At 39.7% G+C, this 16,901-nt stretch overlaps 1 protein-coding gene across 1 annotated transcript in view; it reads left to right on the plus strand.

Moving 5' to 3' along the window:
• The first annotated feature begins 16,350 nt into the window (after positions 1–16,350).
• Positions 16,351–16,901, plus strand: part of LOC121563519 (limbic system-associated membrane protein) — a 1,168,857-nt gene continuing 1,168,306 nt past the window's right edge. The window contains exon 1 of the mRNA XM_041875420.2: positions 16,351–16,584. Coding sequence (XP_041731354.1) covers positions 16,521–16,584 — 64 coding nt within the window. The 5' untranslated portion in view covers positions 16,351–16,520. The remainder of the gene's footprint in view (positions 16,585–16,901) is intronic.

Below are 16,901 nucleotides of genomic sequence, written 5' to 3' on the forward strand. Positions count from 1 at the left end.
AGGTGAACGGCTGGGGCCATTCGCCGGGGGGTGGGGCACTGTTACAGGAAGGGGTCGCAGTTCCGGAGCGACCCACTAGGTGTCATCCTCCGACAACCTTAGGCACCACCTCACTCACAGTCGGGACTAATCATCATCCTATTGGTGTCACCTCTGTCTATCTGTTCACCTGTGTATTGATGCCCTCACTTTCCTATGTTCCCTTGCTCAGTTTTCTATGCTAATTTCTCTATGTCCAGCAGTACTACTCAGTGTCTGATTGGAGACCTATGTACAGGTACTTGAGAAGTGTTCTCCCTGTTTCATTATTTGTTTCAGTCTTATGTAGGATTTCGTATTTTGCTTGTCAGCCAGTTTTTAGAGACTTATTTGCTCCGCCTTTCTTTTATCGTGATAAGTCCGTTATTTGTATTTTGGCTTCGGGACCACCAGTAAAGATCCTTGTTTCACCATATCTGCCTACTGCCTACTGTATATCCTGCACCGCACCTGGGTCACACCTCACCCCAACCCTTACAGTAAGGGGACTAGGCAACAGGATATTAGAAAAACAGAGTAGCAGCAGCTTGCATGTGAGTGGGTGTGCGGACGCGTTGAGTCAGTATAAATGTATGTGCATATTATGTGTGAGTGAGAAAATTATGGAGTGAGTGTTTGTGTGTGTGTTGGAGTGACAGTGTGTGTGAGTGTGTAGGGCCCTTTACGTGTGCATAGAGACAGTGCAAATATTGAAATGAAGAGACAATACATTTGGGTTTAATATTGTGTGTTTAACAACTTGGGGCCCAGTGTATTATCATTTGTTATAACTCTTCTTTTGCCTGCCCAGCTGACAATTTACTTTGTTTTTCCTAATTACTTATACCAATGCTGGCGTTCTACTGTTTGGGGTTTCCAGCCAACTATAACTTGAGAACATAAACTGTCTGGCTAAATAGAAATGTGACATGTATAACCTTATACATCATAGCTGATGTTTAATTTTTCTTGTTGAGGATTTACCGTTAGTTCTAGCCATAAATCAGTAAGGCCAATGCAATGGTACCATGCAGGGAGGTGTAAGCAAAACTTTTCACCTATTGGGCCAGCAGAGGGCTCGCCTTCTACCTGTATAGTTTGTCTTGATATATTGTTAGTCGACAGAGGTGACGATAATACACAAGAGATAATTTTTTATAATTCCATTTATCTCGGGGAGAGTAGAGGGGGATGGGGGGGGATTGATACTAGCTCACACAGGTTGGAGAGATATAGGCTTATATACCAGTTATTGTACATTTCATTTGTTTTACATTTTTGTCCCCACTCAATATATTTACATCTCTCATTCTAATATGCTCTAATCTAACCCCTAAACATGTCTGCCCCTAATACTCATGATCTCATAATTTGGAATGTGAAGGGTATAAACAGCCCTGTGAAACGTACGCGTATCTTAAGCTACCTGAAGCAGCAGAAGGTGGATATAGCCCTTCTACAGGAGACTCATTTAACAGATGCTGAGCACAGCAACCTTAGAAAAGAATGGGTTGGTCAGGTAGCCATACTAGTCAACAAGCACTGTACCTTTCAATTACAATCACAGATTAAGGATAAGGGGGGTAGGTTTGTCATTATCCAAGGCAGTATTGATTCTGTGCCCATGAGCATTGTAAATGTTTATGGGCAAAATTATGATGACCCTACATTTTATAAAGATTAATTAATTTAATTAAATTGCCCATCGCCACAGATTATCATTGGAGGAGACCTTAACCTAACCTCACACAGGCAGCTAGGATGATGAAAAGGAAAATGAAAACATTTGGACTCATAGATATATGGAGACATCTCAACAAGTCGGCTAAGGAATACACATTTTACTCTCCTGTCCAAAATAGCTACTAGAGAATTGACCTTTTCCTATTACCAGTGGGTAAAGGACACTTGATTCCCATTTGTGAATATTTAGCCAGACCTACAGTATATCAGAGCATTTACCACTGCTAATCTCCATATACACTACCGGTTAAAAGTTTTAGAACACCTACTCATTCAAGGGTTTTTCTTTATTTTTACTATTTTTTACATTGTAGAATAATAGTGAAGACATCAAAACTATGAAATAACACATATGGAGTCATGTAGTAACCAAAAAAGTGTTAAACAAATCAAAATATATTTTATATTTGAGATTCTTCAAATAGCCACCCTTTGCCTTGATGACAGCTTTCCACACTCTTGGCATTCTCTCAACCAGCTTCATGAGGTAGTCACCTGGAATAAATTTCAATTAACAGGTGTGCCTTCTTAAAAGTTAACTTGTGGAATTTCTTTCCTTCTTAATGCGTTTGAGCCAATCAGTTGTGTTGTGACAAGGTAGGGGGGGAATACAGAAGATAGCCCTATTTGGTGAAAGACCAAGTCCATATTATGGCAAGAACAGCTCAAATAACTAAAGAGAAATGACAGTCCATCATTACTTTAAGACATGAAGGTCAGTCAATACGGACAATTTCAAGAACTTTGAAAGTTTCTTCAAGTGTAGTCGCAAAAACCAAGCGCTATGATGAAACTGGCTCTCATGAGGACCACCACAGGAATGGAAGACCCAGAGTTACCTCCGCTGCAGAGGATAAGTTCATTAGAGTTACCAGCCTCAGAAATTGCAGCCCAAATAAATGCTTAACAGAGTTCAAGTAACAGACACATCTCAACATCAACTTCCAGAGGGGACTGTGTGAATCAGGCCTTCATGGTCAAATTGCTGCAAAGAAACCACTACTAAAGGACACCAATAATAAGAAGAGAGTTGCTTGGGCCAAGAAACACGAGCAATGGACAATAGGCCGTTGTAAATTTGTCCTTTGGTCTGGAGTCCAAATTTGAGATTTTTGGTTCCAACCACTGTGTCTTTGTGAGACGCAGTGTGGGTGAACGGATGATCTCTGCATGTGTATTTCCCACCGTAAAGCATGGAGGAGGAGGTGTTATGGTGTGGGGGTGTTTTGCTGGTGACACTGTCTGTGAATTCAAGGCACACTTAACCAGCATGGCTACCACAGCATTCTGTAGTGATACGCCATCCCATCTGGTTTGGGCTTAGCGGGACTATCATTCTGTGTAAGGACTATTTTACCAAGAAGGAGAGTGATGGAGTGCTGCATCAGATGACCTGGCCTCCACAATCCCCCAACCTCAACACAATTGACATGGTTTGAGATGAGTTGGACCGCAGAGTGAAGGAAAAGCAGCCAACAAGTGCTCAGCATATGTGGGAACTCCTTCAAGACTGTTGGAAAAGCATTCCAGGTGAAGCTGGTTGAGAGAATGCCAAGAGTGTGCAAAGCTGTCATCAAGGCAAAGGGTGGCTATTTGAAGATTCTCAAATATCTATAAAGCCTCATTCGTTAAATTAGCAATTATAGCTGCTAATAAATAATTCCCCTCTGCAGTGGTGGAAAAAGTACCCAATTGTAATACTTGAGTAAAAGTAAAGATACATTAATAGAAAATTACTCAAGTAAAAGTGAAAGTCACCCAGTAAAATACTACTTGAGTAAAAGTCTAAAAGTATTTTGTTTTAAATATACTTAAGTATCAAAAGTAAATGTAATTGATCAAATGTACTTAAGTATGAAAAAGAAAAGTAAAAGTATAAACAATTTCAAATTCCTTATATTAAGCAAACCAGACGGCACGATTTTAAAATTAAAATAAGAGATAGTAAAGAAAGTACAGATACAAAACAAAACTACTTAAGTAGTACTTTAAAGTATTTTTACTGAAGTACTTTACACCACTGCCCCTCCGTGCAAACAAATGTGGCAAAGGGAGTTGTCCTCGTACATTCCGTGTGAAAGGATAACTCACAAAGTATAATATATAATATTCGGAAGAAACCTTCTGTATTCAGGGAGGTTTGGGGAGACTTCATAGACTTACTAGATTCTGCTGCATAGGGTGTGCGGAATGTGTGGAATTTGGGGTGACTTTGTATGTGGGGCTTTAAAACGGATCAATTTTTTCTTGTGTTAGCTAGGTTGATTTGTGATAAGTAATAAGTGATGTATCTAAAACCTTATTCATGTGTATATATGATCTGATCACTGTGTTTATGTAAATGTTATGCTGATCTACTTTGTTTGTTTATTTATTTTTCTCACTGCAATTTCTGTATGTAGGCTTATCTGTCGAGCTAGTACTGGGGGAATAGGGATGGGAGGGGACTGGGGAAGGGATGGGAGGGGACTGGGGAAGGGATGGGAGGGAGCCCTACATGCCATTAGGGTACTAGTGACTCGGGGAGGGGGATATAGGAATTAGTTGTTCATGTTCTTGTTGTATGTCTATGTATGTTTATATTGGAAAATGTTGAATAAACAGAATGTTCAAAAAAAAATAATAATAAAAAAAGATAATGCTTCTTTTTTTTTTTTGTTAGTCTCTAAAGGTAGTCTTTCTGTTGCTGAAGGAATGCCAAGTGAATGTACTACATTATTGGATGTGCAATCTCCTTCTTCCATTCTTGCTATTCATTGAGGATGTTATATAGTCAGCTTGAGGTGGCTTGTATTCAGCTCATTGTGAGAGTATGCTGTAATTCTGAGCACTACTGCTTGACAAAAGTATTATTGGAAATAATTCCCTCATCTGAAAACCAACCAAATTCAAATTAATCATATTAACTCTGGCATCTTTTACAGTTTATTTATTCATTTTCTATAGCATCGCTATTTAGAATGTGAACACATACACTAGTCTAAGAATGGGTAAATCATTATAAGACAGGATTTGGCAGCTAGCGGCTTGTTAATGAAATAAAAAATGCTTCAGTAACTATCTAATTACCAATACAGTAGGTCTATGCAGAATATGTTTCAAAGCATTGGAATATACTGGTCTGCTGCCTGTGTGCTTCTGAGCAACACAAATCTAGTCACAACCTTGTGCACTCACTGCACTGTCAGTGGCAGTGACCTCCCCATACAAGTCCATTTGAATTGGTAATGTACAGTAGTACTGTAGCAACCATCTCTTAGTGGCAAAACATTATTCTATGAATTTCTGAGAATCGTCTCCCTTTCCTCTCCTTGCTAATTAGAGAAGTAACTGCACCAGGGTATGGTTGGCTTCCACTAAGGCACCACATGTGCCGGTCTGTGTACATGTTAGTATGCGTAACTGTCCGCACAGGGATAATAATTGTTCCCAAAGAAATAAGGTTTAGATGGAGGCATTACTAAAACATATACCGCCACATCGTACAGACCTCAATTCCTAGAAATGTCCTCCAATATTAGACTTTTGCTGCACTGATCTGTTGAAGAGCATTGGACCTGTGCTAAACCAAGCAGATGTTCTCAGCTTTCTCCAAAGCAATTAGTATCTCTCAGTAAACACACAATCAAAATTAAGAGCATTTGTTTCTAAATTGAGATGTTCTTCACATCTCTTGGCAACATGATTTCAATTTGTAATTCTTTAAACACTTATGTCTATGATATTTAAATACTGATTAGAGATACAAAGTAAAGCACTTAGGAGTCTTCATCTGACTGACAATAGATAATGGAAGGTCTCTGAAATGGTTTTTATGTTGTTAAGGCTTTAAAAAGCAGGAATTATAAGCATTGTTATTGACTGAACAGACACTGGTCACAAACGTACAATGAATCACTGCTCACAAAAAGATACAATGACACTCAAGGATTTTTCATAAAGGTTTTGTGGATCAAGATGACCAGTTCCAGGAGGTCTGGTTTCTGATTGAAACCCACCATTGAACAATATACTGTGGCACAGTCAGTATAATTGTGTTTCACTATATTGATGCTGCAATGCATTGTGTACAGACAAATAGCAGAAGTAATATCTTTTGATGATCCAAGTATAGAGAACGAAATATGAACATAAAAAATCATTATGATTGAAACGAGTCTCCCTCTGGGCTTTTTTTTCTTCAAATGCCAATGCTTTTTTTGTTATGTTTCTCACTACTGTAGCCAACATACATTATTATTTTTTTGTCTGTTCAAAAATAAGTTTGATCTAAAGATGGAAGTCTCTTGCTATGACTTGAGTATGTTTCACTATTGGTTGTGCATCTTTCAGGGGCCCATTACTGTTGACTAAAGTAACAAGACACTGCAAAACATTCAATTGGATGGAGCAAGGGGTAGAGACAGCCAGGACAACCGTTTTAATGGGGGGAACCAGGTTTCTAACATTGGGACTTTGAACTTTGAGCATATATTTGGGGTATTCTCTACGGTTTGCTTGTTAGAACTCAAAACATATCTTCCACTTTGCCTTGCTACACTAGAATGATTGTGTAATCCCACTCGACTGGGGAATATGGCGAGCATAGGCTCTGCTGTAAGGGCAAGGCTGCTTTAGAGCTGTCCAGGGTCCTGACTTCTCTAGCCTCTGACTTCTGGTGGTGCTGAACAGACAGTTTGACTTCTCTGCATGCTGATTGACTCCCTCTACATATATAGAAATCGGACTAAGGTGGTGCCTAGCAGTGGGTCAAGGAGAGACTGTTTATAGTGGTAAAATACACCAGACTAAACTATCATAAAGGGTCAATAGCATAGGGAGCGCCCTGGTTGTTAGCTTAGCCAGATATCCATTCTACAGCCCATCATTGTTTTGCAGTCGGCTTATATAAGGAATCAATGGAAAGGAGAGTCTTGATTTTTCCATTTTGTAATTACATTTATGATTATCTGTCAAATAGATGAGTCATTCTATCATCCATTGTCGAAACATTTAAAAAGTAAATGTTTTACTAAACAACGCAACTAATCTTATTTAATTGCTAAATATTACGGCAATAAGATGAAAAAAATTTGAACTGTCGATGCTATTCTTTGTACTAGCCAACAGGCAAAACGCCTATGAGCTTTAGAATGGATAGCTGGCTAAGCTCACAACCGGACGGGACTTCTTATTCTGTTCCCTGTTTTAACCTAATTCAAACAGAATGCTACTTGTGATTGCAGAGGGATAATTCTGATACAATTATTACCTATCACCCTCTGCATATCAAGGCAGGTTAACCCTGATAGCCACTGGCAACTATACTTTAATAGTCATAGTGTCTACATTTTACATTTTTTCTTATCCAGAGCGACTTACAGTTAGTGAGTGCATACATTTATTTTCTTCATTTTTTATTTTTTTTCATACTGGCCCCCTGTGGGAATCAAACCCACAACCCTGGCGTTGCAAGCGCCATGCTCTACCAACTGAGCTACACGGAGATCCGGTGACTGTGCTGGCCACTCCATTATAGACAGAATACCAGCTGACTGCTTCTTTCCTAAGTAGTTCTTGCATAGTTTGGAGCTGTGCTTTGGGTCATTGTCCTGTTGTAGGAGGAAATTGGCTCCAATCAGTCTATTGACTACTCTATCCAAATAGGCACATATTGACTAGGAGCACTAAGGAAAAACACCCTGGTCTCAGGACACTCCATACGAGGTCACACAGGAAACATCCTCCATTACACATGACAGAATCAGAGCTGTGTGTCTTCAGCACGAGCATGACTGATCTGGAGACAGTAGTTCAGAATGTGGGCTAGCACTCTCTCTCTCTCTCTCTTACTACTACTCTCTCTTTCTCTCTCTCTCTTCTGTCTCTCTCTATTTCCCGTCTCTCTCTCTTTCTCTTCTTTCTCTCTATTTCTCTGTCTCTCTTTTTCACCCGCTTATTTCTCTCTTCTCTCTCTCTCTTTCTCAATTGATTATTTCCCTCTCTCTCTTTCTCAATTGATTATTTCCCTCTTTCTCTTTCTCAATTGATTATTTCTCTCTCTCTCTCTTTCTCATCTGATTCTTTCTCTCTCGTTCTCTCTCAATTGATTATTTTTCTCTCTCTCTCTTGATTATTTCTCTCTCTCTCTCTATTGATAATTTTTCTCTCTCTCTCAATGGATTCCTTCTCTCTCTTGATTATTTCTCTCTCTCTATTGATCATTTTTTTCTCTCTCTCAATTGATTAATTCTTTCTCTCTCTCTCTCAATTGATTCTCTCTCTCAATAGATTCTCTTTCCATCTCTCTTTCTCTCAATTGATTCTTTCACTCGCTCTCTCTCTCTCTAAGCCCGTTTATACACTACCGTTCAAAGATGTGGGGTCACTTCGAAATGTCCTTGTTTTCCATGAAAACATACATGAAATAAGTTTGAATAGGAAATATAGCAAAATGAATAGGAAATGTAGTCATTGACAAGGTTAGAAATAATGATTTTTAATTGAAATAATAATTGTGTCCTTCAAACTTTGCTTTCGTCAAAGAAACCTCCATTTGCAGCAATTACAGCCTTGCAGACCTTTGGCATTCTAGTTGTCAATTTGTTGAGGTAATCTGAAGAGATTTCACCCCATGCTTCCTGAAGCACCTCCCACGAGTTGGATTGGCTGGGCACTTCTTACGTACCATACGGTCAAGCTGTTCCCACAACAGCTCAATAGGGTTGAGATCCGTGACTGTGCTGGCCACTCCATTATAGACAGAATACCAGCTGACTGCCTCTTCCCTAAATAGTTATTGCATAGTTTGGAGCTGTGCTTTGGGTCATTGTCCTGTTGTAGGAGGAAATTGGCTACAATCAAGCGCCATCCACAGGGTATGGCATGGCGTTGCAAAATGGAGTGATAGCCTTCCTTCTTCAAGATCCCTTTTACCCTGTACAAATCTCCCACTTTACCACCACCAAAGCACCCCCAGACAATCACATGGCCTCCACCATGCTTGACAGATGGCATCAAGCACTCCTCCAGCATCTTTTCGTTTGGTCTGCATCTCACAAATGTTCTTCTTTGTGATCCGAACACCTCAAACTTCGATTTGTCTGTCCATAACACGTTTTTCCAATCTCCCTCTGTCCAGTGTCTGTGTTCTTTTGCCCATCTTAATCTTTTCTTTTTATTGGCCAGTTTGAGATATGGCTTTTTCTTTGCAACTCTGCCTAGAAGGTCAGCATCCCGGAGTCGCCTCTTCACTGTTGACGTTGAGACGGGTGTTTTGCGGGTACTATTTAATGAAGCTGCCAGTTGAGGACCTGTGAGGCGTCTGTTTCTCAAACAAGACGCTCTAATGTATTTGTCCTCTTGCTCAGTTGTGCACCGGGGCCTCCCACTCCTCTTTCTATTCAGGTTAGAGCCAGTTTGCGCTGTTCTATGAAGGGAGTAGTACACAGCGTTGTACGAGATCTTCAGTTTCTTGGCAATTTCTTGCATGGAATAGCCTTCATTTCTCAGAACAAGAATAGACTGACGAGTTTCAGAAGAAAGTTATTTGTTTCTGGCCATTTTGAGCCTGTAATCGAACCCACAATTGCTGATGCTCCAGATACTCAACTAGTCTCAAGAAGGCCAGTTTTATTGCTTCTTTAATCAGCACAACAGTTTTCAGCTGTGCTAACATAATTGCAAAAGGGTTTTCTAATGATCAATTAGCCTTTTAAAATGATAAACTTGGATTAGCAAACACAACGTGCCATTGGAACACAGGACTGATGGTTGCTGATAATGGGCCTCTGTACCCCTATGTAGGTATTCCATTAAAAATCAGCCATTTCCAGCTACAATAGCCATTTGCAACATTAACAATGTCTACACTGTATTTCTGATCAATTTGATGTTCTTTTAATGGACATGAATATAAAAATAAATCGAAAACAAGGACATTTCTAAGTGACCCCAAACTTTTGAACGGTAGTATACCTGAAACTAACATGTGTCCTTTGTCCTGATCTTGCCCGTTTACACTTATAAGATCTGATCATAATCAGCTAACAATGTGTCTTTTAATCGTCTATACCTGTCTAAAAATGTGGGCACAATTATAACGAGGACAAGATCAGGACAATGGACGCATATTAGAACCAGGTATAAATGTGGCTTTTTTCTCTCTCTCTGATGAGGGGCTGAGGCCCAATCTGGGGGAAACTAAAGTGTTCCAGTCCAGTGTCCAACCCCTGAGGACAGCGGTAGTCTCAATGTATCCTGGCCATGATGAATTACCTGTCCAAATGCATCCCACTATCCCAGTCAAATGCATTTCTCTCTCAAGATGGCGCCGAAAGACATGGCAGCTCTGCTTCTAGCTCCTAAGCAACTTTGCAGTATTTTGTTTGTGTATTCTATTCTACTGTATTTTAGTCAATGCTACTCCGACATTGCTCGTCCTAATATTTATACGTTTCTTAATTCCATTCTTTTACTTTTAGATTTGTGTGTATTGTTGTGAATTGTTAGATACTACTGCACTGTTGGAGATAGGAACACAAGCATTTCGCTACACCCACAATAACATCTGCTAAATATGTGTATGTGACCAATAACATTTTATTTTATTTTATTTGATATCCAAACTACAACCAAACCCTGGGATTTCACAGGAATACAAATGTTTTCTGTTACAAAAGCTTTCTGTAATGGCTGGTTTAAACATAATGAGCTCAAAAGGGGCTCCAAAGGGGAATGAGGGTCAATGTACTATGACCTAGATGATCAGAGAGTGCACTGTGTCTGGACCGAGCTTTCAAACATTATAATTTTTCTTCTTCTAATGAGCGCTTTTAATGAGGGAGCTAGGTGGTGTTTGTCGCGATTGTCTGTTTTAGTCCAAGGCTTTCCATTTTAAAAAATTACTGAAATATCCCCATCAGTCATATATAGTTTTTCTTGATTGCTTGAGCACATTTGTCAAAACAGAATTTTCTTTTTCTAAACAATTAACATGCAGCCCCAAACTGAAACGTTTCATTTGAAAAATGCATTAAGACTCTCAAAACATGAAATACATGACACAAAATCAATTACCTCCATCAAAACATATAACTTATTATCGAATGAAAAGTTATTTCAATCAATCGTTACACAATGCCCCAATAAATACAAAACTACAACTATCAATATACCCTACCATATTTAACCTTCTTTCATATGTCTGGGCCATTTGTTGATACTATAATCATAGTATGCACTATAAAAATTTTTTTTACCAAAGATGACTAATGCAGAAAGACTGTCACTCAAGAGCATAAATATCCAGAATCAAAAGGCTTTATTTTACCTTTTTCCATTTTAACTGAGAGCTGAACTATCTTCCTCTATGAGCCCCTCTACCTCTCCTTTGTCCTTGCCCTCGGTGTCATACTTGGTCCATTCTTGCAAACAGCAACTCAGAGGTGACTTATTTTATGCATGAATAAGGACTAATTGCTGACTGAACAATTGTGCAAAGAAGTTTTGCACACGTGCAGAAGAGGTTCACATTCATAGTAGTAATTTGTATCAACTGTTGAGCAAGGCCCTTAACCCTAATTGCTCCAGTAAGTCGCTCTGGATAAGAGCGTCTGCTAAATGACTAAAATGTCAAATGTAACTGTGACCAAATGTTTGTCATGATTTACTCAACTGAGTTTTACGTCTTTTGTAGAGAGTTGTATTTACTGTTTTGCAAAAATATGCTTAGCATTTGCATTGTGTGTGAAAGCAATGAGAAATGACTTACAGTTTTGCAAAAAAAAGAATACTGTTGTGCTCATTAGGTTATGTTGGAGATCAAGTGGACCCCAGTTTTATTTAAAGTGTCTTAGCAATTGAGAAAAACTGTAAATGAAGAACAAAACAGAATGGGTGTGCTTGTATGGAACTATAGTTGGAATGTAACAACCCTTGGCTATAGGCTACATACACAATGTTAGCTACTTTGAAATTATTAGAGAAAAACATGCTCAACATCACACATGGCATTGCTATGGAAAAATGGATGGCTGCCTTTTTGCTAGAATGTAGGAATTCAGACTTGAAGAACCTTACACATCTCACATGGCATTGCTACAGCTGCCTTTTTGCTAGTAGCAAACCCATCCACATATATTTTATGATTGATGGATTTTACACTGAGGACATACTGTTGCTTTTAACAAGAGGTTTAGTGTTAAAAGTCACATCCCTAGATCTAACTGGCAATATCTTTATGGTAACACTTCCTATGAACTATGTGTGTGTTAGGCATTAGTTATTTATAAAGGCTGTTATAAAGAGCCATGAGCCATTACAAAAGCTTATATAACACGTCTTGTAATGTATTATATATGTACAGTAGGTGCATTTTGACCCTTGGTGCATCCATAAATGCTTTTATAGGGAGCAATGAGATGTTATGGAGGTCTTACAGCAGGTCTTATAATATGATTAAAGGTACTATTATTGGACTGTACACAGGTGGCTCAGAGAATGTGATACAGCTCCCATTCCAGCATGCACACCACGTTGAGCAGTCTGCATATGCTCTCTCAATCAGATACCAAGTCGACTCATGAATTGTTCATGAAAGCATATATGCCAGGCCAGGCATAATTTACATTGAATTCACAAAACGTGTTCTTTGAATCTATATTCTGCCTCAAAGAGAAATGTGGCATTTATTTGGTCATGTAAATCTTGCATCTTCTTGGCAATATACAACATTGATAATACATGAGATATTTTTAGATCCTTGTTTGATGTGGTGTGTAAACTGTACTCTCTTATCACCTCGCCATGGTTAACTGGGATTCTTTTGAACCACAAAACGTTCCTGTACATTCCCGTACATTTGTACCAAACGTTCCTGTATCTCTCAGAATTAACAGAGAGAGTTTTTCTATAAACATGTGGCTCCGACCGTAAGAAGTGAGTTTAGCAGTAATTTGGTTAAATGGCTTTCTCTCTAATGACCAGCTTTCCACATCAACCCAGACTGCCGCCGTAGCTCAGTGGAGAAGAGCAGATGATTGATTTAGATAAGTTACAATGTGCTTCTCCATACTGCGTTATTTGCACAGCAAACTCCCTCTGTGTCTTGGAACCACAGCGAATTGGTTACATTTGTGGACGCTCACAGTCACAGCAGACTGACAAACACTTTATAGGCTTGAAACTGTCACACATCTTCCTGGCTCCATCTGAATTTACACGCAAACTGTAAATATTGTCTGTATTTAGAGTGTATGTCCTTGAGAGTGTATTTCTTAACTTTGAATTATTTACTGTATGTCATAACTGAACTGTTTTTTTTACTTCGCTCTTCATCTCAAAGTAATCCCTAAGGGATTTGAGAGTTAGATTCACATTTTTGTCATTTAGCAGACGCTTTTATCCAGAGCGACTTATAGGAGCAATTAAAGTTAACGCCTTGCTTAAGGGCACATCAACATATTTTTCACCTAGTCGGCTCTGGGATTCAAACTAGCAACCTTTCGGTTACTGGTCCAACGCTCTTAACCGCTAGGCTACCTGCCGACCTTTAGATCAGCCCCACACGAACATTCTCCCTAAAATGAATCGCCCATGGGGAGTTTGTTTTGTTATAATTTTTACGTTTTATCATTGTGCCAGTGACAGATAGGATCCTGACACATCTGCTGTAATATTTACCGGTTTTAAGACAGTTTGATGTTTAGATGGTTTGAGATATGGATTACTGACCAGATGTCAGAGAAAACTTGACAAATGTGGAAAATGAATTCGAGGTCCTCTAGCCAAGGAAAACTTTGCAACATTTGACCATTGATCATTCAAATGTGGTGTGTATTTGTCTCAATTGGATAATTGGATGGATTTGGATTTCCTATGGGTACAGTAAGCAACAACACACTAATGTATCACACTACTATTGGGTACTATAGAACAATATGGATGGCCTGGCCCCTGGGTGCCACTAGCCTGATTTGTTTGTGCTATTATGTCAACTCCTTGTCATGCCAAACATAGGTATCAGTCTGATAGCACAAACAGATATGGGACCGGGCTAATGGCACCCACAGTATCTATATTGTTCAGTAGTACCCAACATTAGTGTGATACATTGGGGTGTTGTTGTGTACAGCACCCAAACTTGGTATGACAAGGAGTGGCGTGATGGCACAAACAGACAAGTAGCCAGGTTAGGGTGCCATTTCATGTCAAACCTACATTTTACATTTTAGTCATTTAGCAGACGCTCTTATCCAGAGCAACTTACAGTGAGTGCATACATTATTTTTTTATTTTTCATACTGACCCCTCGTGGGAAACGAACCCACAACCCTGGCATTGCCATGCTCTACCAACTAAGCTACATCCCTCCTGGCCATTCCCTCCCCTACCCTGGACGACACTGGGACAATTGTGCTTCGCCCCATGGGTCTCCAGTCGCGGCCGGCTACGACAGAGCCTGGATTCAAACCAGGATCTCTAGTGGCACAGCTAGCACTGCGATGCAGTGCCTTAGACCACTGCGCCACTTGGGAGGTTAAATCTGTTTGTAGGGTTGATTTCTAGCTTATTTTCTGCAGTATAATTTGATAGTAAGCTGTGTAGCTTTGCTGGTGACACTGTCTGTGATTTATTTTGAATTCAAGGCACACTTAACCAGCATGGCTACCACAGCATTCTGCAGCGATACGCCATCCCATCTGGTTTGGGCTTAGTGGGACTATGATTTGTTTTTCAACAGGACAATGACCCAACACACCTCCAGGCTGTGTAATGGCTATTTTACCAAGAAGGAGAGTGATGCATCAGATTACCTGGCCTCCACAATCCCCCGACCTCAACCCAATAGAGATGGTTTGGGATGAGTCGGACCGCAGAGTGAAGGAAAAGCAGCCAAAAAGTGCTCAGCATATGTGTGAACTCCTTCAAGACTGTTGGAAAAGCATTCCAGGTGAAGCTGGTTGAGAGAATGCCAAGAGTGTGCAAAGCTGTCATCAAGGCAAAGGGTGGCTATTTGAAGAATCTCAAATATAAAATATATTTTGATTTGTTTAACACATTTTTGGTTACTACATGATTCCATATGTGTTATTTCATAGTTTTGATGTCTTCACTATTATTCTACAATGTAAAAAAATAGTAAAAATAAAGAAAGACCCTTGAATGAGTAGGTGTGGCCAAACTTTTGACTGGTACTGTATGTGACAACAATTTTATAGGTGAATTGGAGCTGGCCCACTAGCATCGACCAATATACTACAAGGTAAAGTGGGAGTTGAGACACTATATAGAGATGGGCAGAGAAGTCCTTCGCTTGTGGACTTCAATGCACAATACATCAGCTGTATGTGACCAGGCAAAAAATAACTTTACGAACCATATCATAACCGCTACACACAGCCTACATCGTTGTCACCATATTAGCTAAAGTAACGTCATAGTCAACATAGCTAATAAAACTAACACGTTAGTAAACCCGCTACACTCATGGAGTACAGTGTACAGTCAGTAATCAGTTAATCAGTTACACTGCCGGTCCCCGGTGGCAATAAATTAGTAAAACCAAAAGCTTACCTTGACTTGGATGAGTTCCAGTGTTGTGTTGGATAGTCATAGCCAACTAGCTAACATAGCATCCCTCTCATTGAGCAGGGTGTTTGAATAGGCTAAACTAGCTAGCTGCATTTGCTAGCTAAGTAATTGAAAGTGAAAAAAAAAGACAAAATATCTCCCTCTCTCTCTCTCTCTCTCTCTCTCTCTCTCTCTCTCTCTCTCTCTCTCTCTCTCTCTCTCTCTCTCTCTCTCTCTCTCTCTCTCTCTCTCTCTCTATTGCTTCTCCTTCATTTTTGAAGAAAATAAATTGTTCTAAACTGTTCAACTATGTGCTAGCTATTGTTGAAATAATTGTAATTTTGTGCATTTGTCCAGATTTTTGTTCTTGGTTTTGTAGTAGCCTACGCATCAGAGAGACCTGGAAGCTATGGCTGGAGTAGCTACAGTAGTGTTAAGAGGGAAAATAGATAATGGAAGCATGTACATGGATCTGGACATTGAGACACATATTCATTAGAATATGTCAGATGTGAAATCATCAGTGGAGGCTGGTGGGAGGAGCTATAGGAGGACGGGCTCGTTGTAATGGCTGGAATGGAATTCATGGAACAGAGTCAAACATGTGGTTTCCATGTGTTTGATATGTTTGATACCGTTCCATTGATTCCATTCCAGCCTTTACAATGAGCCTGCCATCCTATAGCTCCTCCCACCACCCTTCTCTGGAAATCATTAATAAAATTCAACAGGTCGTGTCAGATGTCATGCAATGTTTCAGAATGCTATTCTAGATGACAGGCACGCGTGTGATTGACGATCCTTAAAGAGTTACTGAAATAATCAATAAATTGCACAATAAACATAGTTGGAACATAGGCTGACTGGTGACACAACCCTGCAACTTGAGTCCATATCCAATAATCAGAAGATGCTGTCCAACTTCTGTTTTTCTAGGTACTTGCTTAACCACTATGTGGCAGTGACGACCAGGAGAGGCAAGCGCTGAAGCGCACAACTAGTCGTGATTGCAAAAAGGCTGCGTTTAGCGCTGGAGCCCTTGAGTTGTATAGTGCTCTGCAGCGTTAGGACATAGCCTTGGAGCTATAAGCACTCTGAGCATAATTTATACCAAAAGACGATACTGCCTTCTCACGAAATTATTGCAAGAGACCTGCACTAGAAGTATATTGACATTCAAGAGAGGTTTTGGAGCTGACGAGGACAACATGAATTGCTTCTCGATACACACCATTTGGATCCCGGGGTTCTTTTTCTTCTTTGGATTTCAAGGTAGGGGTTGCATTCCAGTTCCATTTTATATAATAATTGTGTTGCTTTAGATTACCAGTCACATTACTCTTTTCAGTTTGGAGTTACAGAGGAATTCATTTTGGGTACCTACACCTGCTGAGCCTCTGCTTTTGCAGCTTTGATCGGCTGGCTACCTCTGGTGTCTTCTAAGACTTATTTATCCCTCGTATTTATGACGTTAATCCTTGCCTATTTATTGTTCTCTTGACACAAATAGTGTACTTACGCACGCATAGAGAAGTAGGCTATACTTACACGCACGCAGAGGGGGAGATATTGGAAAGTACTTGAAGATG

Source organism: Coregonus clupeaformis, chromosome 5 (assembly GCF_020615455.1).
Source record: "Coregonus clupeaformis isolate EN_2021a chromosome 5, ASM2061545v1, whole genome shotgun sequence".
Taxonomy (NCBI): Eukaryota; Metazoa; Chordata; class Actinopteri; order Salmoniformes; family Salmonidae; genus Coregonus; species Coregonus clupeaformis.